The sequence below is a fragment of the Capricornis sumatraensis genome, chromosome 5 (genome assembly GCF_032405125.1).
Source record: "Capricornis sumatraensis isolate serow.1 chromosome 5, serow.2, whole genome shotgun sequence".
Taxonomy (NCBI): domain Eukaryota; kingdom Metazoa; phylum Chordata; class Mammalia; order Artiodactyla; family Bovidae; genus Capricornis; species Capricornis sumatraensis.
The window spans coordinates 119,643,528-119,668,949 of NC_091073.1; the positions used below are offsets into that span (position 1 = coordinate 119,643,528).

The 25,422-nt window shown below is 49.3% G+C and overlaps 1 protein-coding gene across 3 annotated transcripts in view; it reads left to right on the plus strand.

Annotated features, from left to right (window-relative positions):
• The window catches only part of ACTR3B (actin related protein 3B), a 68,241-nt gene extending 43,231 nt beyond the window's left edge, over positions 1–25,010 (plus strand). For 2 of the 3 annotated variants that reach the window (XM_068972369.1, XM_068972371.1), the window contains 8 exons: positions 2,349–2,444; positions 3,392–3,499; positions 6,954–7,097; positions 9,857–10,030; positions 11,471–11,563; positions 22,563–22,688; positions 23,943–24,026; positions 24,678–25,010. In XM_068972369.1, the coding sequence (XP_068828470.1) occupies positions 2,349–2,444; positions 3,392–3,499; positions 6,954–7,097; positions 9,857–10,030; positions 11,471–11,563; positions 22,563–22,688; positions 23,943–24,026; positions 24,678–24,773 (921 nt within the window). In that variant the 3' untranslated portion in view covers positions 24,774–25,010. Of the gene's footprint in view, positions 1–1,315; positions 1,393–2,348; positions 2,445–3,391; positions 3,500–6,953; positions 7,098–9,856; positions 10,031–11,470; positions 11,564–22,562; positions 22,689–23,942; positions 24,027–24,677 lie in introns of all 3 variants that reach the window. The other variant, XM_068972370.1, reaches the window with a different exon arrangement.
• The last annotated feature ends 412 nt before the right edge of the window (positions 25,011–25,422 follow it).

Here is a 25,422-nt window from a genome sequence, read left to right on the forward strand (position 1 = left end):
ATAGGAATGAGATTCTCCCAGGTTCTTATATGTTTAAAAGTGAAAAGTGAAAGTTGCTCTGTCGTGTCCGACTCTTTGCGACCCGTTGGACTATACAGTCCATGGAACTCTCCAGGCCAGAATACTGGAACCACTTCCTTCCCCAGGGGATCTTCCCAACCCAGGAATCGAACCCAGGTCTCCCGCATTGCAGGCAGATCTTTACCAGCTGAGCTCTCAGGGAAGATTTGTTTTTGCAACACAATTGGTGAGCAGTGTGGCCACACCTTCCTGCCCTGAAGACCCTGTAAGTGACCCAGTGGCACACACGTCTGTGTTGATGGCCGAGGCTGGCTGTACTTTCCGTGCTTTAAGGGTGTTCTAGTGTGCTTGAACATTTGTTGTTGTTGAGTCGCTAAGTCGTGTCTGACTCTTTGTGACCCCGTGGACTGCAGCTCGCTAGGCTTCCCTGTCCTTCACTATCTCCTGGAGTTTGCTTAAACTCGTGTCTGTAGAGTCGGTGATGCCATCCAACCATCTCATCCTCTGTCATCCCCTTCTCTTGCCCTCAAGCTTTCCCAGCATCAGGGTCTTTTCCACTGAGTCAGCTCTTCTCATCAGGTGGTGAAAGGATCTGGAGCTATTTCTCAGCTCTTCCCCAGTAGCATATTGGATACTTTTTGACCAGGGGGCGCGGTCCATCTTCTGATGCCATATCTTTTTGCCTTTTCATACTATTCATGAGGTTCTTCTGGCAGGAATACTGGAGTAGGTTGCCGTTTTCTCTTCCAATGAACCGTGTTTTGTCAGAACTCTCCGCCATGACCCATCCATCTTCGGTCGCCCTGCAGGGCACGGCTCATCACTTCATTGAGTTAGGCAAGCCCCTCCGCCCTGACAGATCTGTGATCCATGAAGGGGCTGCTTTTCCAGACGAAGCGTGGTAAAATCCCACAGTGTTCTCAGAGTTCTGGAGGCTTCAGGTCTGAAGTCAGGGTGCCATCAGGTTGGTGTCTGGTGAGACCTTTCTTCCTGAGCTCTTCATGTCCTCCACAGTCTTCCCTCTGTGCTGGTGTGAAAGAGAGCTCTCCGGTGTGTCTTCCTTTTCTTGCAAAGACATTAATCCTGTGGAATTAGGGCTCCCCTATGACCTCATGTACCCCTCTTCCCTCCCTAGAGGCTTCGTCTCCAGATGCATTCACACAAGGGTTGGGGCTTCAACGCAGGAATTCTGGGAGACACAGCTCAGTCTGTAACAAAGGGTAACATGGAATTTTGCCTAAAGGCCCGGAGAATTTTTATTTATTTATTTTTTCTTTCTTTTCTTTTTTTGCAGCTTAAATATATGATGTATGTCCATATTTATTGACATGGAAAAGTGTTCACAACATACTGCTGAATGACAAAAAGCAGGTTTATTTATTCTTTTTCTTTTTCTGTAATCCTGTTTACTTCCTCCTCTTTGATAATGGTGGCTATTTTAAAACAGATACTTCAATTTTCTGAAACGTCTTTACCGTGATTTTCACCTGCTTCATTTTTCTCTGTTTTTCTGGGTAAATGTTTTTCGTCTGCCGTTTGTTTTTCCTGCTAGTTTTCTGTCTTCCCTCCCTTTCTCTTGCGGTGTTTTTACACGGCCTTTGGCTGGTTTCTTTGAGTTCTTTCCTCATCTTGGAATGAAGGGAGTTTTTCTGGACAGCTCTGCGTGTGAGTTTGGGCCGGGCGTGGGTGAAGCGGGTCTGGGCGAAGCCGCTTCTGCGTGGGTCTTTCTGCCTCGCAGCTGATGGCAAAGCTGCCTCACCTGACCTTGTGGCCTGTGCTCTCACAGCAGCTGGGGCTCCGGGGAGGGGGGCTTCTCAGCTCTTCTCTGCTCAGACTGGTCTGTTCCACGCGGGGGCGCCCTGCTTCAGCTCTTCTCTGGAGACCCGCGTGGCTGGCCTGCCATCTGGAGTCACCGGTCCTTCCCCCTCTTGGTGTCCTCTCTTGTCTCGGGGGGTGGGAGTGGGGTTACTGCCCATGGCAACTCGCCACAGGTCTCCTCAGCTTCAGAGTGTGTGGGTGTTGCATGATTGAAGATAGAGTTTCCTTTTCTGTGTCTGGTTCTTGTTTTGGGGGTGGCTAGTAAGAGCAGAAGTGTTTAGAGAGGTTTTTGCTCTGCTCTGTCAAAGCTCCTAAGACATTAGGAGCTGGAAGACCTGTTTCTTAAAGTACAGATTTCTTTAGAGTATTCCCTGGGTGTGCCTTACCTGTGAAATTAGGAAATGGTACAGCAGCCTAGTTATCATGCTTTTAGGGTAACGTTTTTACGATTCTCTTGTAGTGACATGAAATTTGAGTGAATGCTACATATAGTGAATGTTTTCTTACAGACAGAACCACCACTGAATACACCAGAAAATCGAGAGTATCTCGCAGAAATTATGTTTGAATCGTTTAATGTCCCAGGACTCTACATTGCAGTTCAGGTAAAAGCAGAGTGATTTTTATGATTCGTAAATATCCTTGGCTGTCTCATAGTGGAGGTGATCCTAAAGGCCCCTGTTGTGAGACTGCTGTGTGTTCTTCCTTTTCTGCACCCTCCACACACGCACACACGCACACACGCACTCACGCACACACGCACACACACCCTGACATACTGAAACACACGCATACAAACACACACACAGTATTTGGGTTTGAACTCAAATGCTGTACAAACATGTTCTGGGATCTATGTTTTTATTGCTGGTATGGAGTTGTCCAGCTTTTGTCTTTTCACATACATTAGCATCTAAGGTATGTGGGTGACAAGCTTGAGACAATGGTTCTTTTTTTGGCTTCTTTCACTTCTGATCATAAAAAGGAAAAGATGCTATAGAATTTGTTGAAAAACAAAACAAGGGTCTCTCGAGGGTCCCCGCTTTGGGATTTGGGCTCCATGAGCGTGTAGAAGCTAATTGTTCTTAATGTGGGTTTTTTGTTGGTTTTGGTTGTTGTTGTTTACCTGCTATTCTATATAAAGAAACTGAGATTTTTGGGAATAACTTTTTCAAAAGTATCTCCCAAAATATTTTCTGCATACTCTGGTCCTTCACTTCTAAGGAAAAGGAGGAGGAGGAGTTAACATAGAAAATTAATCTAGGAGATAGCACATGCCCCGACCTCTGGTGGTTCTCACCAGCTTTTCTTAGCAAGACTCTGCTTAATTTTGCAGAAGGCTTGACTCCTCAGGTGAAGCCTACAGAATTTGCACGTTAGTCCCCCATGGGACTGGGATCTGAATTCTGAGGGGAGGATGGAGGGTGGGGAAGGGAAGGAGTTACTCAGACTTGCTGAGTAGGAGAAGGCTTGACTGAGCCTGAGAACCCGCAGGTGAAGGCCTTGGGAAGAGTCTCCCTGAAGGCTCACGGTCTCCGTGTCTCCCGTGCAGGCAGTGCTGGCCCTGGCCGCCTCGTGGACATCGCGCCAGGTGGGTGAACGCACGTTAACGGGGATCGTCATCGACAGTGGGGACGGGGTCACCCACGCCATCCCAGTGGTAAGTGGCATCTTCAGGGCTTCACTCTGTGGGCCTCACCCGATCGGAGGTGAGGGAAGAGACGAAGGGAAAACACCCTTCTGAAGTTAAGACACCACTTTAGAAGACATGGCTGTACTCAGCAAAGGTAGCAGGAGTTTTACACCCAGGAATGTGAGAAAGAAGACAGCGCCCAGTGTCCGTGGTGCTGGCAGTGTGGGATCTGCAGTGGGCGGTTCCTGCAGCAGTGGTTTGGGGTCTCCTGGGCTCCACGTGATCCCGTGGTACATCACCAGGGGGTCTTCCTGGCTCACGTTCTGAGCTGTCTGCTTGGGTATCAGTAGCTCAGGATGACCTCTTTGCTGTGTGACAAGAGGTGGGTAGCTTGACCCAGCTCCTGCTTTAGAGGAATTGCTTCTTGCTGCTTCTTTAAGAGCCAAGAAAGGGAGCTTCCCTGGTGGCTCAGATGGTAAAGAATCTGCCTGCAGTGCAGGAGACCGAGCTTCAATTCCTGGGTTGGAAAGATTCCTTGGAGAATGGAATTGCGCCGCACTCCAGTATTCTTGCTTGGAGAATCCCACGGACAGAGGGGCTACAGTCCATAGAGTTGCAGAGTTGGACATGACTGAGTTTCACTTTCCGGGGATGATTGTTCATTTTGGCCTGCAGAATACCCTGTAATGTCACTTTTTGGTTTTAAATTTCAAAGTATTACAGAAGTGATTTCTTAATTCAGGCTTTAAGAGAACACTATCAGTTTTTTCTTTCAGTCCAGTGGACTATTTAAATTAATTATTTGGAAGTGAAAGTCACTCAGTCGTGTCCAACTGTTTGTGACCCCGTGGATTATACACTCCATAAAATTCTCCAGGCCAGAATACTGGAGCGGGTATCTGTTCCCTTCTCCAAAGGGGATCTTCCCGACACAGGGATCGAGCCCAGGTCTCCCGCATTGCAGGCAGATTCTTTACCAGCTGAGCCACTGGGGAAGCAAATTATTTGGTTTGCTCTTTTAAAGATGAATTGAAGCTGCCTGCAGGGGGCGCACAGTGGACAGTCAGACCCGCTCTGATTCCTCATCTACCTCCTCCAGACTCAGATTCAGCCCTGTTACTAGTTATCAATGGATACTGCACGTGTGTTTTCTGCATATATGGGTGCGTGTGTGTGTGTGTGTGTAACTTTTAAAAGTGCAAACTGGGTGTTTTCTTTAAAAGTAATTCATTTACTTTGATTGAAAAAATAGTCACCATTTCATTTCAGGCATTTAAGAAGTGATACACTAATATGCTAAAGCTTTAATTCCTGGAAGGCCAGCGTTCACTGCAGGGGAAGATTCCTGTGTCCACAGTCAGGAGGATACAGCCACATTCTTCCTGCCTGCCCTCCTGCTGGCGTGCCCCAGTCCCGGGGGCGGGGGGTGAGGAGAGATGAGGCAGAGCCTTCTCTGTGCCGGCAGAGCACCCTCCGCTGGGCCCTGAGCCCTCCCTGCTCTTGAGGGCCATGACCGGTGTTGGAGACCCTCGAGGTTACCGCTGAGGGCTGGCTTCCGTGCTGAGGTCATGCCCTCAGAGACAGGGCAGACCTGGGTCTGGACGGTACCCTGCTCTTTGCCTCCCTCTGGCATCTGGTTGAGGAGAAGAAAAGAAAACTTCTACATGGTGTTCAGGCCCACAGAGAGAGCTTTTGTTCAGCTTTTTATCTGTTATATTTCCATTATTTTCCTGATTATAAAAATTACATTTGTTGAACAAAATCTGGAGGAATAGAGAAGGGAAAAAAAAGACCTGTAATACCCACCCAGAGGACTGCATTATGCTTTTGGTTACGTCTTTCTAAGCTCCTAAACACACGTGCATGTATATTAAGCAGAATTAGAATATTTTGTGTCTGATTTTGTATTCTGATTGTGCAGTGTAATCCTAAATTTTTATTTTGCATATTGGTTTATCCCTAATGTATGGTTAAATATTCTGTGAAAAAAATAGTCACTACATAATAGCCCACCCTCTGGGTATAGCATCACTCATTTATTTTCCTGTTGTTGGTTTTGTGGGGCGTTTTAATATATTTAATGCTGTGATGAAGCTGATTGAACACTGGTTGAATTCATTTTAGAACGTGTTATATATAAAGCATAGATGGTAAAGAACCTGCCTGCAGTGCGGGAGACCTGGGTTTGATCCCTGTGTCAGGAAGACCCCCTGGAGGAGGGAACAGCAACCCACTTCAGTGTTTTTGCCTGGGGAATTCCATGGACAGAGGAGCCTGGCGGGTTACAAAGACTGAGTGACTAACACAAGGCATAGAATATAAAAATTGTGAGTGGTTTGTGTCAGAGAGAGCTCATACTCTTATGAGTGTTTATATTGATCTTTATTTTAATAATTTGTTCATATCTTTTATCTTGATCTTAAAATATTTAATAAATGGCTTGGACTCTTTGGAAAGGCCACAGCTTCTCTGCTAGATGGAGTTACGTCAGAAGAAACCCCAAGAGGAACTCAGGGACTTGTTCCTGCAGCTTAACTTGTGATGGCGTCTGTGCTTACAGTTGTTAGGACTGACACGCCGTAACATGGAGCAGCCTCTGTCTGCTCTGTCCCAGGGGCTCGTGGCCCAGGAGACAGGGCTTCACGGGAGACTCTGAGGGTCCCTTCTTCACTCGAGGAAGCTGGGGTCGGGCTCCTCGCTGACCGTCAGCTCCCTGGAGCGAGCTGGGGGCGCCCAGCTTGGCTTCTGTGGCAGCTGTGCCCCCAGGGCAGTGGGCAGGGCACCGGGCTGCAGCTCCTTGCTGGCACTGGCAGAGGACAGCCCAGTCCCTCCCAGTGTGGTCCCCCATGCGGAGCGCTCAGGTGGGCTAACCAGTCATCATCCCTGAGCAGTGCCGCTCACTCTACGGTGGAGGGGACCGCTTACTGGGCGCTTACTACCTGCCCGGGACAGGCTAGGTGCTGGACTTACCCATGAAGGCTTTATCACCAACATCCACCCCATTTGCCCCACATTATGGATGAGGGTGTCGAGGCTGAAACGTGTTACCAGCATCCACGGTCCCTCAGCCCACGCCTGTGGAACCGGACTGAGTCCAGGTTGTTGGAATCTGTGTCCCGCCTGCTAACCAGATTGCTGACTTTTCACTACAGGTCCATTTCTAGTTGCTGTAACACTTATAAATAAAACTTTTTCCTTTTTGTTAGAGAATGAAGGAGGATTCATCCGTTGTTCTGACTGGCAGCCGTACTTTTTGGAAATGAACAGTTTTATAGGGTTTTCTCTTCACATTCTTGATGAAAACGTCAGGTTCTACTAACGGAACCACACTCGGCTCCAGGCCCGAGCGAGCCCTCCGCAGTGCGTGTGGCCGCGGGAAACGCCGTGGTGCTGGGCGGGCAGGGCTGACTCGGCGCTGGGAGCCTGTGCCTCCTGGACTTGCTCACAGGCCTCCCCCTTGTCTTTTTCCCTCCTTCCCTAGGCAGAAGGCTACGTGATTGGAAGCTGCATCAAGCACATCCCGATCGCAGGGCGGGACATCACCTATTTCATCCAGCAGCTGCTGCGGGAGCGGGAGGCGGGGATCCCCCCGGAGCAGTCGCTGGAGACCGCCAAAGCCATCAAGGTAGAGACAGGCAGGGGCAGGCTGTCTAGGGGAGAGAGAAATGGTGTTTGGAGGGTTCCCTTGCTGCCACTGCCCCCAGCCCCGCCCCTGCCCCCAGCTTCACCTTCCTTCCTCCTCCCTCCCCGAGAGAACGTGTGTCTCCAACCATTTATGCTTGTGGGGGTTCCTGCTGTTAATGAGGGCAGCTTGGTGGCCGGGGTTGAGCCCCAGACCCAGGCCAGCATCATTTCAAGGAGCCTAATCAGGTTAGAACTTAAGTTAGCTGAGCGTGTCTGCTTCCCCTCCCTCCAAGTTCATCTGTAGCTTAGAGAGCAGCAGCAGTGACGTCAGGAGTCTGGTGAGGTCAGCCAGCATTCAGACGAATTTCCAGCACCTGTAGAGTGTGGTTCTGAGCCCTGTGAATTGCAGCTCAGAGTAATGCTGTTCCAGGGTGGGGTCATCGATCGGCGCCCCCCCACCCCGCCCCCTGTCGTTTCTAGACTGTAATGACCATGCTGGAAAGGTTTCAGAGGGCTTTAAAGATCAAATCAGTAAGATGAGAAGAAAAACGTCCTACTGAGCCTTTCTAAAAGTGCCCGCTTGACCGGGCTCATCAGCCTAGTCTTTGTGTTTCTCTGTATGTAGCAGCTGATAGACCCTTTTTAAAGGAGCTTTCTTTCCAGGTTGAAAATCAGGACAAATTACTGAAAATCAGGACAAATTACTGTTTTTTATTATAGCCGAAATGCAAGAGAGTCTTCATAACACAAGGGTGATTGTCATACAGATGAAGAGCAAGGGTTTTGTTTACAGAGAAGCATTTAAGTGTGGGGGCGACAGGGGGCCTTGGGCGTCTCCCCTTCTCATAGAGCCCTCAGCATCTGAACCTCGGGGAGTTCAGCCTACCCGGCCTGTCCCCCACTAAGCACCCAGTAGGGGGCTTGAAGGAAAGGGAGCAAGGGGGCCCTCCCTTGTTTCCCCGCCCTCGGTGAGCACAGGTGTTCTGGGGCTGGGGCTCCTGCGAGGAGGGGCCCCCGCTGCCCTGGGTGTCCAGGACAGGAGCTTCCAGGGAGGGGGCGCCTCAGAGCCAAACTCGCGGCCCCGGCCCAACCCCAGATCCGCCCTCTCCCCCTGGGAAGCTCACGGAAGCGTCCTTTTAGACTGAAACCTCCCCCATTTGCCCCCCCTTCCTCGCCTTTCTTCTCGTCCCCTCCCCGCCCCCTCTGTCACGCACGTGGCCGGCCCTCGGGGTGGGTGTGGGGGAGCAGAGCCCTGGGCTGCTTTCCGGGTCCCTGTGGTGGTGGCCTTTCCTTTGTCGCGGGCCTTCTGGAGCCTGGTGCTGACCCTGACCCTGGATCTGGTGTGTTCAGGCCGCACAGCGTGTGGCTTAGCTGTGAGGTGGGGGCCGAGAGACCCTTGTCCCTCCAGCCAGCTGCCTGGCCTGTGGTTAGTCCTCGGCTCACTCCTCCCTGAGACTGGGGCGGGGGTGTCCTGGAAAGGTGGTGCGGCCCCTGCACCCCACAGGGGTGGTCTCCGCAGGCTTGAGGCTGGTGGGCCTGGCACTCACGGGCCTGGCAGCGGGGGTCCAGAGCTTAGTGCAGACACGGCCGTGCCCCATGCAGCGTCACTGAGGTGTTCGTGCCGTCACTTGGAGCAGCTGCGGTGCCCTGAGAAGCGGAGCAGGCCTCCAGGGCAGCGGCATGTTTCTGCAGTCTGCAGACTGGCAGTTGCGTGGACTCACTGTGATATTAACAAGCACAGTGTTGTGGAGCTCATAATTTGACAGAGTATATCAAGGATGGCATTAGGGTCTGTTTCAGGGATTCTAGGACACTTCAAACTTACTATCGTGAAACCACCTTCAGAGGCCCTAAAATGTGCGGTGAGCATGAGCTCTGCGCCTGGGGGTGAACACAGCCCACGTTGCCCACAGGGAGCTTTATTTCAGGATCTGGTACCCAAGCGCCACCTGCTGCTCTGCTGAGGTCAGCTCTCAGGACAGGTGATTGACCAGAGATCCCCAGGGGACCACCACCAGACGCCAGGGAGACACTGGGCATGTCTCAGGCTGGAGCTGGTCTCCGGGTGAAAACCAGGAGCAGTTCTCAGGCCGCAGCGCGCGGCCGCTCCGTCCTGCCCATCGGCCTCTTCTTTCATCCGTGGCACCTGGCACCTTGTAAGGTGCCGTGTGGTCTGCTTATTCACCACGGTCATTGCTTATTCTCCTGACTGCGCTGGAGTGTGTGCTCCAGTGGGCAGGGGTGTGTGTGTGTTTTGTTGTGAGTCCAGTGTGTCCATGTTGTGGAGTTGGTGGCCCTGCCGTGTCAGACTGCACAGCAGGTTCACGACCCGGGATCAGCCGTGTTCGGCATCCGGGTGAAGTTGGCCGTGCTCAGTGTGGGGCTGCAGCGCAGGTCTGCTGGTCAGGGTGGACGGCTGTGAGTGCCCGGGCAGGTGCTGTGTGGGGCCCACGAGGAATAAGAAGACAGGAGATGGAGACAAGATACTTAGTACATGCCGTCAGACAGTACTTCAGCTGATCAGCAGCAGAATATGAGGGAAAGGCTAAGATGCGTAGCTGAGCTGCAAAGCAAGCAGGTTCACTCACAGTCCGGAGCAGAGTCATGAAAAGTCTGTGAGGCCTGGCCGCGTCCGCACTGGAGTTGTGATGAGCAGGCAGGACTGGTTTCGGGGTGTCCAGGGCTGGGGGTTACTGGGTCTTGGTCAGAGGCAGACTCTGGTGACTGTGTGTGTGTGTGTGTGTGTGTGTCTGTCTGCAGGAGAAATACTGCTACATCTGCCCTGATATAGTCAAGGAGTTCGCCAAGTACGACGTGGATCCTCGGAAATGGATCAAACAGTACACGGGGATCAACGCCATCAACCAGAAGAAGTTCGTCATAGATGTCGGCTACGAAAGGTTCCTGGGCCCTGAGATTTTCTTTCACCCGGAGGTAAAGAGGCGGGCTTTCGGAGAGCGAAGTCCGCGTGTGTGGTGGAGCGATGCTGCCCCCTGGTGTCTGTAGGCAGCAGTCCTCGGGCCGCCTTCCTGTGAGGACCGCCGGGCGCCCGCCCCACCCTCTGCAGCTGTTACAGCACCCTGTGTGATCACCTGCTTGACTGCTGCCCTCTTTAGACCTGGCTCTCTGTTGAAAAGATAGATGACAAGTGATTAGGAAGACGCTTAATGAGAAGATTAAGAGCAATAGAAGATAGTGGAGATGGAGTTGCTCTCACAGTAACCAGAAAATTGGTTGATCCCGGCAGACCCTCAGTGTGGGTGTAGGAGGGCACGTGACCTTTCCATGCTTTGTGAACATCCACCCCAACTCCAGTTTTGAACCCCAGATGGTGGGTCCTGCCGTGTTTCCTGCTGCAAATTAAAGTTAGAGCTCCTGTCTGAGCAGCAGCCTTTCCAGCAGTTAGACGGGCTTTAGGAATTACAGGCCTCGCTGTGTTAACTATAGTCACAGAGAGTTATTATTAACTCTTGCAGATACAGTAATGGAGAGACAGCATTTTAAGATGTAATAAAATGGGTTGTATTCGTATTTTGGTTTATTTTTCTAATTCAGTTTGCTTTTGCTAGGTCGGTTACACGCTGCTGCCTGTTTCCAGGTGTGTGTGACCTTTCGTGCAGGGAGATGGCTCACAGTATTGCCTCACCACAATCTTAACCCTCATTCATGCCTTTTGATATTATAGATTTAAAACAGGCATGAAACTGACCATGGCCAGTGAACAGCTGGAGGGCACCCCGTGTTACCTTCCTGAGTTCACTAAAGGTGCCCTTGATTTTTAAAGCGTAGTTCAAATTTTTAAAATTGAATTCTTTTACACTTTACCTTATTTGACTTACAGAACTGAATCAAAGACTATTTACGCAGTGACGTGACCTTTACCATAGTTTCATTAAAAAGCCACCCCTTCGAGCCGTCGCCCTTGCGCCTCCGCCAGGCTTCTGGCTCAGGTTTACAGTGTGACTGTTCACTGGCTGTGTTTTCTCTTGTATCCTGGGCTGATTCTTAGATGACATTAATACTCATAAGTGATACACTTGTTCTGTACTCACAGTATTTCTATAACATCACACACATGTGACTTACAGTCTCGGGCAGCAGGATTCCCAGTGTCCCTTGATGCAGGGCTGGGCGCTCTTGGCTCCTGTGGGATGGTTTCCCCTCACTGAGCCCACATGTGTCGCTGGGACGAGTCACCGTTAGTCACCCCATGCACACTCACTCGGGTTCGTTTGACATACCAATATTTGACGTGGTCATTGCAGCCTGACGGTTTTAAAAGTTACAGTACATTCTGTATTTGTTAAAGTCACTTAAAAAAAAAGTTATTGAGAGAAGTATGTAATGTTTCTTTTATGTTTGGACAAAATTCAGTTTGCCAACCCGGATTTCATGGAGTCCATCTCGGAGGTTGTTGATGAAGTCATACAGAACTGCCCCATCGACGTTCGCCGTCCGCTGTATAAGGTATCAGCCACCTGGGGGAGGCGCTCGGGTTTCATCCCACAGCCTAAGGCCCAGCATTCTTAGAATAGGTTCTTAACATCAGTGTGCAGACGTTCCTGTCTCACCGGGGTCTTGTAGGATTTGTTAAAGGCCAACATACTGGTGAAATATTATTCTTGGAGTGGCGATGATGTAAATGTTTGGAAATAGGACTCAGTTAACTGGAAGTTTTTAATTTAAGTCTTCTTGTATCTTTATTCTTATCTGGCCAGCTGTATTTTAAATTGGACAATTTTAACCCTGCATAGTGACCGAAAGATAAAAGAAGCCCTTCCCCGCCTGCTCTCCATGAATTCGCTGGTCTTGCTTCACGCGTGTTTAGGTTTGTCCCACATGCGCTGTCAGAAAGAAGTCAGATGGGTGGGAATGCCCATGTGATAACGTTGTCCGGGATTCTGTGTGACCAGGGAGCTTTGAAACCTGAAATGAGAAAAGGCTAGTCTCTGTAATTACAGGATAAAGGGAGGTGTTGCTGACAGCTGGATATTGAGAGCAGAAAGTGTTGGTCAGCTGGCCCTTCTTCACCTGTGGTTGCTCTCCGCCTCATGCTCTGGGCCCGCAGCCTCTGCCGAGTCTTACCTTCTCTGCTCGGGGGGCTGAGCTTAGAGGAGGCCATCAGGCCCAGGAGTGAGGGCGTACACAGTAGAGTACTGTGCAGTCTTCAAAAAGAATGAGGCCAATCAATGAAAATGCAAATGAAAAGACGTTATAGTATCTGTTAAGTGAGAAGGCAAATCGTAAAATTTATATATACTATGATTTGATTTAAAATGTAGTTTGTGTATGTGTATATACATACATACATACATACATATATATTTGAAAAGGTTTTGAATGATACATGCCAGACTCAAAATAAAATACCTTGGGGTTGGGAGATGGATTTTTACTTTCTACTTTTTGTGTTTTAAAATTGTTTGAAATTTTATAGTTAAGAAATATTATTTTTATTATTTCCTATGTAGGAACATTTTCCTATGTAGGCAGCTTTTTATGGGTGAAAACAAATTATAATTTGATTTTTATTGTTCAGTTCAGTTGCTCAGTCATGTCCAACTATTTTCGACCCCATGGACTGCAGCACACCAGGCCTCCCTGTCCATTACCAACTCCCAGAGCTTGCTCAAACTCATGTCCATTGAGTTGGTGATGCCATCCAACCATCTCATCCTCTGTTGTCCCCTTCTCCTTTTGCCTTCAATCTTTCCCAGCATTAGGGTCTTTTCCAGTGAGTCAGTTCTTCGCATCAGGTGGCCAAAGTATTGGAGCTTCAGCTTCAGTCCTTCCAGTGAATATTCAGGACTGATTTCCTTTAGGACTGACTGGTTTGATCTTGCAGTCTAAGGGACTGTCAAGAGTCTTCTCCAAAAAAACAGAGTCTTCTCCAACACCACAGTTCAGAAGCATCAATACTTCAGTGGTCAGCTTTCTTTACCGTCCACCTCTTAACATCCACGCGTGACTATTGGAAAAACTGTAGCTTTGACTAGACAGACGTTTGTCAGCAAAGTAGTATCTGTTTTTAATATTCTGTCTAGGTTGGTCATAGCTTTTCTTCCGAGGAGCAAGCATCTTTTAATTTCATGACTGCAATCACCATCTGCAGTAATTTTGCAAGAAAATAAAGAAAATAAAGTCTGTAAGAAAACAAAGTCTCTCACTGTTTCCTTTGTTTCCCCATCTATTTGCTATGAAGTGATGGAACCATACACCATGATGTTCATATTTTGAATGTTGAACTTTAAGCCAGCTTTTTCACTCTCCTCTTTCACTTTCATTAAGAGGCTCTTTAGTTCCTCTTCACTTTCTGCCATAAGGGTGATGTCATCCGCATATCTGAGGTTATTGATATTTCTCCCAGCAATCTTGATTTTAGCTTGTGCTTCATCCAGCCCAGCATTTCGCATGATGTACAAGGTGACAGTTTACAGCCTTGACATACTCCTTTCCCAACTTGGAACCAGTCCACTCTTCCATGTCTAGTTCTAACTCTTGCTTCTTGACCTGCATACAGATTTCTCAGGAGGCAGAACAATTATACCAAAGAAATTCTCGCACTGTTAAGAAAGTTTTAGGACCCACAAAAGATTTCCCAACCTGGGGATCCGGCAAAGGGACTGAGAACCCCAGGGAATTTGACTTTGGAGGCCAGTGGGATTTGATTTTTATTGTTACATGTGCTTAATTAAACATCTCTCTCCTCCAATAAAATGTGCAAGAAAGGGAAACTAGAGACAGAGGAGAGTATTCAGTTTAGTAAAATTCTGCCTTGTTCTCTTTACTTCTTAGATCTCACCTGGCATTAGCTGTGTCTTCATGTCCATGAAAGCACGCAACAGTTGTGCTGTCTCTAGTCTTCATTTCATTGTAATGGAAGTGAAAGTTGTGCCAGTGGTTACAAAGGTTCATGATGGGGTGAGATTTTTCTCTTTAGACAGTTGAGTTTACTTTCAGTAGAATTATAGGAAGTAGAGATGGCCTGGTAGCCTGAGCTCCTTCCTTACTTAGTAGAGGACGACCCTGAGCCCCAGAACTAGATGGACCTAGGTTAAATGGAGCAAATTGGTCTTGGACTTGTAGTTATTATAAAATACTGGCTATATTTCCTGAGTTATACAGTATCTTTGTAGCTTATTTATTTTATGCAGAATAGTTTGTATCTCTCAATCCCCTGCCCCTGTCTTGCCTCTTCCCCTGATTCTACTGGTAACCACTGATTGTTCTCTATGAAAAGTGAAAGTGAAAGTTGCTTGGTTGTGTCCGACTCTTTGGGACCCCATGCATTATACAGTCCATGGGATTCTCCAGGTCAGAATACTGGAGTGGGTAGCCATTCCCTTCTCCAGGGGATCTTCCCGACCCAGGGATCACCCAGGTGTCCCGCATTGCAGGTGGATTCTTTACCAGCTGAGCCACCAGGGAAGCAGATTATTTCTATAGCTGTGTCTTATTTCTTGTTATGTTCATTAGTTTTATTTTTTATATTCCATATATGTGATACCATGCAGTGTTTTTTTTCTGCCTTATCCCTCTAGCCTGTTGCCCTCCGAGTCCATCCATGTTGCTGCAAATGGCATTATTTCATTCATTTTATGGGTCAGTAACATTTCATTGTATATACGTACCACATCTTTATCCATTCATCTCTTGATGGACACTTAGATGGCTTCCATGTCTTGGCAGTTGTAAATAAAGTTGCTGTTAACATAGGCGTGCTTGTATCTTTTGAGTTAGTGTGGTTGTCAGGCTTCTCTGTCCCCGAGACCTGTGGCCTCCACCGGCCACTGCTCTGCCCGTCGTCTCTGGAGGCTGTCACCCCGGGCTATAGGCTCTCGGGTAGGCAGCCTTGTTCTTCAGATTCACTCTGTACTTGTGGTCCCGCTTCCTGTCGTCAGCTCCTCCTTGTGAGCGTGGACATGAGCTTGCTGTGGACAGAACCTTCCACCATGACGTCTGTGTTCATGAAATGCATGGATGTACGGTTGGTGGGATTTTACGAGTAACTCTAAAGCCCTCTTCTGGTTAGAGACATGCTACATACAAGTGCTTCTGCAGAACACACGGGCATCATGCTCTGGAGAGCTGAGTGAGCATGTCTTTGGGATCATATCTTTCCTCTCCAGTCTTACTGTCATTTCCTTCTCTGTTGCTGATGCTTCTTCCTGCTTGCTGAGCCCACTCTTGTCAGTGTCCCAGGCACCTGCCATGGGGCTGCCAAGTGCTCAGTAAACCACCCAGGAAGCAGGAAGCAGGTTTGCACCAACACACACTCATGACTGCTGTCTGCTGAGCCCTGTTGGGTTACCCACGCAGGCACCAGGCCCTGCAGGAGGCTGGGCTCCTGACTTCTTTCGTGCCTGGTCCGTCCAGTCCCCACAGGCTCAGACAGTCAGCTCTGGTGGTGGAGAGGGCCATAGGGGAACCTGCGGGGAAGGCTCTGAGGCAGCTCCCTGGGGCCCTGAGGCCTGCCCTTGGCTTTAGAGGAGGGTGTTTCCCCTTTGCCTCACCTGCTCCCAAGGCACCACCCGGACCAGTAGGGCCAGGATTTCTTGTGTTTCCCAGGCCCAGTCGCAGAAACTGTAGGTGAAGTGAGCAGAAGGCTTATTATAGGCCCTACTGAAAACCCCCAAGATCTCCTCAGGCCTTGAGTTAACATGTTCCTAAGGCTAGTAGGCAAGAAAAAGAAGTTGGTGGAGAACACAATGTACCTTTGAAAACTGAGATACTTCAAAAAAGCCAAACAGTTGTTTTAGAAAAAAGGAGTAGTCATAATCTAATTTTTATTTCAGTCTGTCCTGTAGATAAGGAGGTTATTCATGGGACTTTCCTGATGGCCCAGTGGGTAAGAATCTGCCTCCAGTGCAAGGGACATGGGTTCAATCCCTGGTCCAAGAAGATTCCACATGCCACAGAGCAACTAAGCCCACACACCACAATTACTGAGCCTGCGAGCCTCAACTAATGAACCCTTGCTCCACAACAAGGGAAGCCACCGTGGTGAGAAGCCCACACACTGCACTGAAGACGAGCCCCTGCTGGCTGCAACTAGAGAAAGCCTGTGCGAAAAAGAAAAATTTAAAAATTAATTAATTTTTAAAAGGGGTATTCACACGCCTCTTTTTCTGTTTAGTCTCTAAGTGTGATGGAAGTTGGGTCTGGAGAGGACTAGCATGTGAGAGCTCTTGGCCTGTGACTTCCCCACGAGGCCAAGTCATTTCAGGCAGCAGATGCTGCTGGAAACAAGATGTTTTTGGCCCTGTCTGTCTGTGGGCATCATCCCAGGAGCAGTAAAGTACACAGATGTCTGGGTCTCACCCTGAGTCTGATACAATTTTCTGGGCATCTGGATTTTAAAAGCTTCCTAGATGTGCAGCTGAATTGAGAACTACTGTTAGCACCTAGTCACTCTGAGGTTTTCCCAGCCTGTAGGGAGCAGTTGGCATGGAGATCTCTTCAGGGACGAGTGAAGAAGTGAAGTGAAAGTCGCTCAGTCCTGTCCAACTCTTTGTGACTCCATGGACTGTATAGTCTATGGAATTCTCCAGGCCACAAAACTGGAGTGGATAGCCTTTCCCTTCTCCAGGGATCGAACCCACATCTCCTGCATTGCAGGCGGATTCTTTACCAGCTGAGCCAAGAGGAACCCAAATACTGCGATCCCAACAAAACATGCAGCTATTTTGTGTCTACAGTTTAGAGAGGAAGCCAGCTGAGGTACACAGGATGGTGGGCGGGGGCGCTGCAAATCTGTCAAGCTGGATGAAGAATAAGGATAGAGCCTCTAGCACAAAATACACTTAATGTTACAGGAGTGTAACTTTTGTCATTTTAAATCCCATATAAGGTATTCAGTGGACTTTACTATTAATACAGACTTTGTGTTTCTACTTAAAAAGGTCTGGGTAGGGTATATGATGATGTTGGCCAGGATGTTTTTTACTGGCATAAAGACAGGGCCTGTCCTATGGAGGTAATTATGACTGAGACTTTTTATTTCACATCGTGGAATAGACATTTATGTAGCAAAGTAAGGACCTGTTGAAAAGTCCAGTCCACTATAGGGGTCTCAACAGCAGATGAGTGAAAGGTGTGCTGTGCAGATTGGGGTCTGTGGCCTTTCAGCAAGTCAGTGGACAGCACTGTGAAAACACAGTGAGGAAAACCTAGACTCTGTGGATGAGCAGAGATGACTATTTCCAGATTAAAATACATTTAGAAAATTTGAGAAGTAGCAAAATTTTTAATAAAGCAGTTATCACTTTGTCTTTCTCCTTTTCTTGAAATATAGTTAGGTAGGTAAATATATCATGCTGTATTTATATTTAGTATCTTGTATATTAACCTAGCATTGTGTTGTGAACATTGTCTTAAGGAATTAACATTTTTCAGAAGCATCATTTTTTTATGGTATAATGCTCCACCCTTCATCTGCTTCAGTGCCCAGCTTCTTTTCCTGCGTTTTAAGTTTTTGATATTTTTCTAGCTCAGGTCAAGCCTTCCTTCTCTCCCAGGACACACTTGGTGGTGTGTTGACTAGTGATGCTTCTTGATGGGCGGGTTCCGGTCTGAGTATTTGCTGACGGGATGGAGCCGACGCCTTCCGACATGCTGTGATACTCGTGTGGGTCAGCGGGCTCTGAGCTCTTCAGGATCTCCAGGCAGGATCCCACGGGAGTGGTGGGAGGGGGTAACTGGGTGTTGGGGGAACGTCTTTCCTGAGGAGGGCGGACTGCTAGAATCTCGCACCTTGGAAGCTTACCCACTGCTCTTGTTTCGTGTGATAAAGGATCACCTGGTCTTTTAAATTTTCTTTAGAATGAATCACATTGAACTTAGGCTTTTGTTGAAAGTTTCTCGAGGAGTGTCATTTTTTGTATCGTAACATGTAAGAGTGTAGGCTCCGGAGCAAGACCGTGGGGTTTCTTCCTGCTGCCTGAGCAGCGTCAGTTTGGTGCAGGGGCGGTTCGCGCTCTCAGAGCCGCCGCCTGCCCTGGAGCATGGTGGGTACGATCAGCGTAACGGTTCTTCAGAACTCTCGCGAGGATTCGCTTAGAGAACGCATGCGCAGGGTAGAGCTCGGACCTGGAGGCAGTACTTTGTGAATGTTAACTACCGCCATTTTATTAGGGTCTCTAAACGTCATGGCCACAAGCTCGGGCTGTGCGGTCAGGCGTGCAGCTTACTTGCTGTGTGGCTCCGGGCTGTGATTTGACTGCCGGCCCTGCTCTTTTATCTGTGAAATGGTGTGGCAACGCCTGCTTCATAACGCCTTGTGAAGCTTACTGATGTGGGACAGCGACCATCACCCGGCACCTGTTAAATAAGCTTTTGGTCACCGTTAGGACTGTTCATAGTGAGGCCAGGAATTTGAAATGACACCATAATGTTATGGTTTAGTTCAGAGAAAATGCTGCGGTGTTTTAAAAAATTTTATTCCAATAAAGTGTTGAAATATGCATTTTTGTTATTTGACTCAGTTAAGGGAAGGCAGGAATTCTTTAATTTAGTAAATGAATAATCAGTCTTGCTAAGACTTCCAGCAAGTTAGTGCATTTTGAGTTTTTACTTCTTCAGATAAGATCAGTCTCTCAGTCGTGTCCGACTCTGCGACCCCATGGACTGCAGCACGCCAGACTTCCCTGTCCGTCACCATCTCCCAGAGCTTGCTCAAACTCATGTCCGTCAAGTCGCTGATGCTATCCAACCATCTCATCCTCTGTCGTCCACTTCTCCTGCCTTCAGTCCTTCCCAGCATCAGGGTCTTTTTTCCAGTGAGTCAGTTCTTTGCATCAAGGTGGCCAAATTGGAGTTTCAGCTTCAGCATCAGTCCTTGCAGTAAATATTCAGGTCTGATTTCCTTTAGGATGGACTGGTTGGATCTCCTTGCAGTCCAAGGGACGTTCAAGAGTCTTCTCCAACACCAAAGTTCAAAAGTATTAATTCTTCGGCACCCAGCTTTCTTTATGGTCCAACTCTCACATCTGTACGTGACTACTTTAAGAACCAAAGCTTTGACTAGATGGATCTTTGTTGGCAAAGTAATGTCTTGGCTTTTTAATATGCTGTTTAGGTGGGTCATAGCTTTTCTTCCAAGGAGCAAGCATCTTTTAATTTCATGGCTGCAGTCACCATCTGCAGTAATTTTGGAGCCCAAGAAAATGAAGTCCCTCACTGTTTCCATTGTTTCCCCATCTATTTGCCATGAAGTGATGGGACTGGATGCCATGATCTTAATTTCTGAATGTTGAGTTTTATTCCAGCTTTTTCACTCTACTCTTTCACTTTCATTAAGAGGCTCTTTAGTTCCTCTTTGCTTTCTGCCATAAGGGTGGTGTCATCTGCATATCTGAGGTTATTGATATTTCTCCCAACAGTCTTGATTCCAGCTTGTGCTTTGTCCAGCCCAGCATTTCGTATGATGTACTCTGCATATAAGTTAAATAAGCAGGGTGACAATATACAGCCTTGACCTATTCCTTCCCCAATTTGGAACCAGTCTGTTGTTCCATGTCTGGTTCTAACTTGACCTGCATACAGATTTCTCAAGAGGCAGGTCAGGTGGTCTGGTATTCCCATCTCTTTGAGAATTTTCCACAGTTTGTTGTGATCCATACAGTCAAAGGCTTTGGCATAGTCAGTGAAGCAGAAGTGGATGTTTTCCTGGAATTCTCTTGCTTTTTCTATGATCCAGCGGATGTTGGCAATTTGATATATGGTTCCTCTGCCTTTCCTAAGTCCATCTTGAACATCTGGAAGTTCATGTACTGTTGAAGCCTGGCTTGGAAAATTTTGTGCATTACTTTGCTCACCTGTGAAATGAGTGTAATTGTGCGGTAGTTTGAACTTTCTTTGGCATTGCCTTTCTTTGGGATTGGAATGAAAACATCTTTTCCAGTCCTGTGGCCACTGCTGAGTTTTGGTTTAGTTCAGAAAATGCTACATTTTAAAAACATTTTATTCTGATAAAGTAGTTGTTGAAATATGCATTTTTTATTATTTGAATTGACTCAGTTAAGGAAAAGGGAGGAATTATGTAATTTAGTAAATCAGTAATCAGACTTGCTAAGACCTTCAGCAGGTGAATACATTTTGAGATTTTACTTCTTATAAGACCTTCATAAAGACTCTGCATGATGGCAGTACAGGAGAGAGGGTCCCCTTCAGCTGAAGTTGAGTCCCAGAAGGTCCAGGTAGAGGTGGATGGGTGAAGGACAGGGCGGCTGAGGCCAAGAAGACCTGTGTGCAGACACGGGCAGGTGAGCATGGCGTCTGAGTGGGCATGGCAAGGTCTAGCAAACGTACTCATTTATTCAGTGTGCAGTAAATTCCACTGATAGCCCTGCCACCCCAAAACCTTTCAGAAACGGAAAGGCCATGCCTACCGCATCCCCCAGGTTGTACTAGAGGAGTCAGTGGCACAGATTGGTGCCTGGAGGGAGGTGCCAGCCCCTGACCTGAGTGCTCGGCAGGCCTGGAGTTGTGCAGTGAGCAGCCCACGCAGCAGCCCGGGGCCATGGAGGCTAATGGCAGGGCTTCAGCTCCCAGCGCGAGAGCGCCGAGAAGCTGTCCAGGAGGTTGAGGGCAGGAGTAGTGACTGGGTGACAAGCTTTATCGTGGTCCCCAAGGTGCTGTGCTGGGAGTCGCCTGGGGGAGATAAGACAGGACTGGGGAGCCCACTGGGAAGTCATGTCAGGGTCCAGCAGGACGGTCGCGAAGGTCATGTCCGCCTCTCCACACCCCAGCCTCCCTTCTTTCCCTCCTGGCTGCTTCACAGACACACTGAGCACACTTCTGCCCCGGGGCCCTTGCACCTGCCGCCCCTGCCAGGGAGCTCTTCCAGGCGCCCCGACCCACTTCCTCTGTGCCTTCACGTCCTTGCTGGGTCGTCGGTTTCCAGCGAGGCTTCCTGGGCAGCCCGGTCCAGGTCCATCTCAGCCCCCCTCACGCTCCGTTCCCCCTTCCCGCTTCAGGGCTTCCTCCCTGGCGTGTGCCACCTGCCAGGGTGACACCGCTGTTCCTTGTTCATTTGGGTGTACGGTCTGTGTCTCCCCTCTTGCGATAGGTCAGGTTCTGTGCCTGCAACAGCCGGCTCTCAGGCCGTGTGGGGCCGTGTAAATGGATAAGCGTGCGGAGTGCCTCATGAGTCCCTGACCCCTGACTGTTCACACTCAGGGAAGGTGGGGCACCTCGATCGGAGGGCAGGGGGCCAGGACCTTTGAGACACAGTGACGTCCCGTGGGGAGAGCAGCGCCTGAAAGAACCTGGTGAGACCAGGGAGGAGGTGGGAACGTGGGCTGGGGTGAGATGGGAAGGGCGTGTGTATGGATTAGAGCGTAAGACGAGAACCTTAGTGAAATGAGGATTTCCAAAGGGAGCCTCAGTACACATTTACTCAGCTGTTAAACGCTGAGTTAAAAAACCTTATTTTAAGAGTTCGCGTTGGCCTGTGCTGTACAAACAGTGAAGTAAGGTGGGGGGTTACAGTGTTCTCCCATGACTTCAAAGACGGTATTAGTTAAGGAGGGCATTAGAAATGCTTTCTCTGAGCCGGGCTTTCTGCTGAGAGCTCTCTGTACACACGTCTTGTGGTGTCTGCCTTAGGAGGCTGTTTCCTTCCTGTGAGTGAAGGGCTTAAATTACAGTATTAAAATTTTACTATTTGTGATATTGTATTGAAAGACTTCTCTTAGAAGAATATCTGCTTACTTTTCTGTGTGGAAACTGATTAAGAATCCTGTGAGGCTAAATGTTCCCATTTCTAAGGTGCAAAATCATTAAGATAAGCATTGTTGCTTCCCTTGAAATGAGATGGACAGCATCCATGTATTGGTAATTTCACTCATTTCTCTATTTTTGTTTTTTTCCACCACTCTGAAAGTGGAACAAGCATAGGTGATAATAGACCAAAGCCAACACTGCCTATCAGCTAAATTTAAACTCTCAGGATAACTGAACAGCTACTTGAGTTGAAAATAATAAGTTCATGTAACATTCTTATGATCATAAAACATTAGTTAGCGAACCAGTCTTATTTCCATGAAACCAGCCAATTACCACTGGAGAAGGTATGCTGAAAACAGCCAGCAGAGCATGTCCTCTCCTCTGCCTATGTCATAGTTATGAAAACTTTAAGGAAGTATTTTCTTCTAGAAATTCTGTACATTCGGCCCACTGACTCACTAGTTGTGGCATGGACTTAGTTGCCCCCAAGGCACTAGGGCTCTTCCTTCCGCCACCAGGGATTGAACCTGTGTCCGTTGCATTGCAAGGTGGATTCTTAACCATTGGACCACCAGGGAAGTCCCGATTCATACTTCTTCCTTGATAGTGCTGACTTTGCCTCAGTGATTAGCTTCTCATATAGCTTGAAGTGTATTACTCAGACGACTGAAGGGTGGGTGGGGAGTGTGTTGTGGGCAGGTGATTTCATGCAAGGAAACCTCTGTTTTGTGTCTTTTAGAATGTCGTTCTTTCGGGAGGTTCGACAATGTTCAGGGATTTCGGACGTCGTCTGCAGAGAGACTTAAAGAGGGTGGTGGACGCCAGGCTGAAGCTCAGCGAGGAGCTCAGTGGCGGCAGGATAAAGGTGAGGCCTCCGGGCAGCCAGGCGGGGCTGGACGCCGCAGTGGTCTGGGCCATGAGGGGTAAACATGAGTTGGAGCCACTTTCTTAGCCACACTGTGAAGTTAGTCAGAGGTCTGTTGCCCAGAGTCCCTCCAGCTGTGCAGTTAGGACAGGTGCGGACCTCCCAATGCAGCAATACAACTCTCCCCCAGCCCCGCCACCCCCCCTGCCCCCTGCGCCTGCCAGTGGTTTCTTCCCTGTTGTCAGAGATCAGGCGTGTCCTGTGATGACCAGTACCCCAAGGAGGTGGATCACTTGTCAGTGAGGAACTCTAATGTCCTTTGGAACGTTCTGATTAGGCTCTCATCACTGGTGTGAGCATGGCACTCCAGTGTGTTCCTCAAGAGCATAACCCTTAACCAGCTGGTGGGTTTACAGGGTTGGGTTCGGTGTGGGGCCCATGGGAGCAAACCTGCGTGTCCTCACCTCCTGGGATCGCCCCACGGTGGTATCATTTCTTAGAGTGTTTTGGGGACACCTACGTGTTACTGCCCCATGGTCTCCCTGATAGCTCAGCTGGTAAAGAGTCCGCCTGCAATGCAGAGACCCTGGTTTGATCCCTGGGTTGGGAAGATCCCCTGGAGAAGGGAAAGGCTACCCACTCCAGTATTCTGGCCTAGAGAATTCCATGGACTCTATAGTCCATGGGCTCGCAAAGAGTCAGACACGGCTAAGTGACTTTCACTTTCACTTTCACTTGGGCTTCTCATGTAGCTCAGTTGGTAAAGAATCTGTTTGCAATGTTGGAGACCTGGTTCGATCCCTGGGTTGGGAAGATGCCCTGGAGAAGGAAATGGCAACCCACTCCAGTATTCTTGCCTGGGGAATCCCATGGATAGAGGAGCTTGGCGGGCAACAGTCCACGGCGTCGTAAGAGTTGGACACCACTTAGCACTATCTTTCTTAAGTGTTTCTTAGAATCATCTCTAGATGTGAAAACATCTAATTTGCTTAGTTTAAAAAAATAAGCTAGGTTAGTTGCATGAAGTGTTTACTTCTTGAAAACGCCTTTAAATTGAGGTAAGCTGCCCTTGCTTTGTGTTCTTTGCTCTCTGCACCACCTGGGCTGGGGGTCGTTGGACTTGGCCGTGCGAGGGCTGAGCACCTTCCTTTCAGGGAGGGGGTGGGGCCTGCGGGGGGGGAGGAGGGCCCCCGGTGGGAAGGCGCCCGGGTGCCCTCTGCACAGGACAGTCAGCTGGCATCACTTCCCTTGCAGCCCAAGCCCGTGGAGGTCCAGGTGATAACGCACCACATGCAGCGCTACGCCGTGTGGTTTGGAGGCTCCATGCTGGCTTCGACTGTGAGTCCTTTCCTGGATTGTGCTGTCTTTCCAGCTCTGTTCTCTGTTGAGTTTGAATTAATACTCTCTTATCCGAGATGAAATGCTGTGTGCTCTAATTGTGTGTGGCTCTAAACAGCCCCACATGTAATTCTGAGATAGAAAAAAATACTTTAATGACCACTAGTGGTGCAAATTAGTACCACTAATTCATAAATATCCTTGCAAATTAGTGGTTACAGATATTGTAGATAAGTGAATCTGAAAATAACCTACAATGTCGCATTAATCATTAATTCCAGAAATTTTTCTGAGTAATTACTGCTTTTTCTCCTCAAATTTGTAACTAGCTAACAAATCGCTAATTTAGGGCGAACAAGCATAGTTGTTCCTAAATAGAAGCTAAATAAGTTTGAAAAATCCCATGGACAGAGGAGCCTGGCGGGCGACAGTCCATGGGGCTGCCAAGAGGCAGACGCGATTGAGCGCCTGAGCATGCGGGCAAGTTTTTTAAAAAACGAAATAAAACTCCCCGTTTGGCAGTTCAGGCTCACAAAGTCCGCGGCTGAGGTAGGAGAGAGGGTGGCGGTTTGGGTGGGGGTATGTCTTCTCTGCTTGGTCATCTGTCTGATGCCATTCCCTTGCCGGCGCGTGTACACGCTCCTTTCGCAGCCGGAGTTCTTGCAGGTCTGTCACACCAAGAAGGACTACGAGGAGTGCGGCCCGAGCATCTGCCGTCACAACCCCGTCTTCGGGGTCATGTCTTAGTGGCGGCTTGGGCACCGCTCCCGCAGTGGTGTCATCGGAGCGCAAGTGTCCTTCAGACCCGGAGACGACGGGCCCTGTACATAGAGCGCGAGCGTGGTGTCCCATTGCATGCGGCGCCGCCCGCCGGACAGCTCGCAAAGCCATCTGCGCGCCGGTCCCGCCCCTCGCCCTTGCCCTCGCCCCGCCCCTCGCCCCGCCTCACTCCACCCACTCGCCCCTCGCCCCGCCCACCTCCCCGCCCTCACTCCACCCATCTCCCCACCCTCACCCCCGCCCACCTCTCTGACTCGACCGACCCTACTCCTCGCTCCACCCCCTCACCCAGACCCCATTTCCAACCCCCGCCCCCTCTCACCTTGCCCATCTCCCCGCCCCGCTCCTCTATGCCCCCGGCCCGCTCCTCTGTGCCTGCCCCTTACCCCGCCTCTCACCTCGCCCCGCCCCCGCCCATCTCCCCACCCTGCCCCCTCGCCCCGCCCCGCCCTCGCCCCTCACCCCGCCCCCACCCGTCGTCCCACCTCCGCCCCTCACAGAGCTCTGCCCCTCGCCCCGCCCCGCCCTTGCTCCCCACCCCTCGCTCCGCCCCTCACCCTGCCCCACCCATTGCCCCGCCCCACTCTGCCCTCGCCCCCGCCCCACCCCGCCCCTC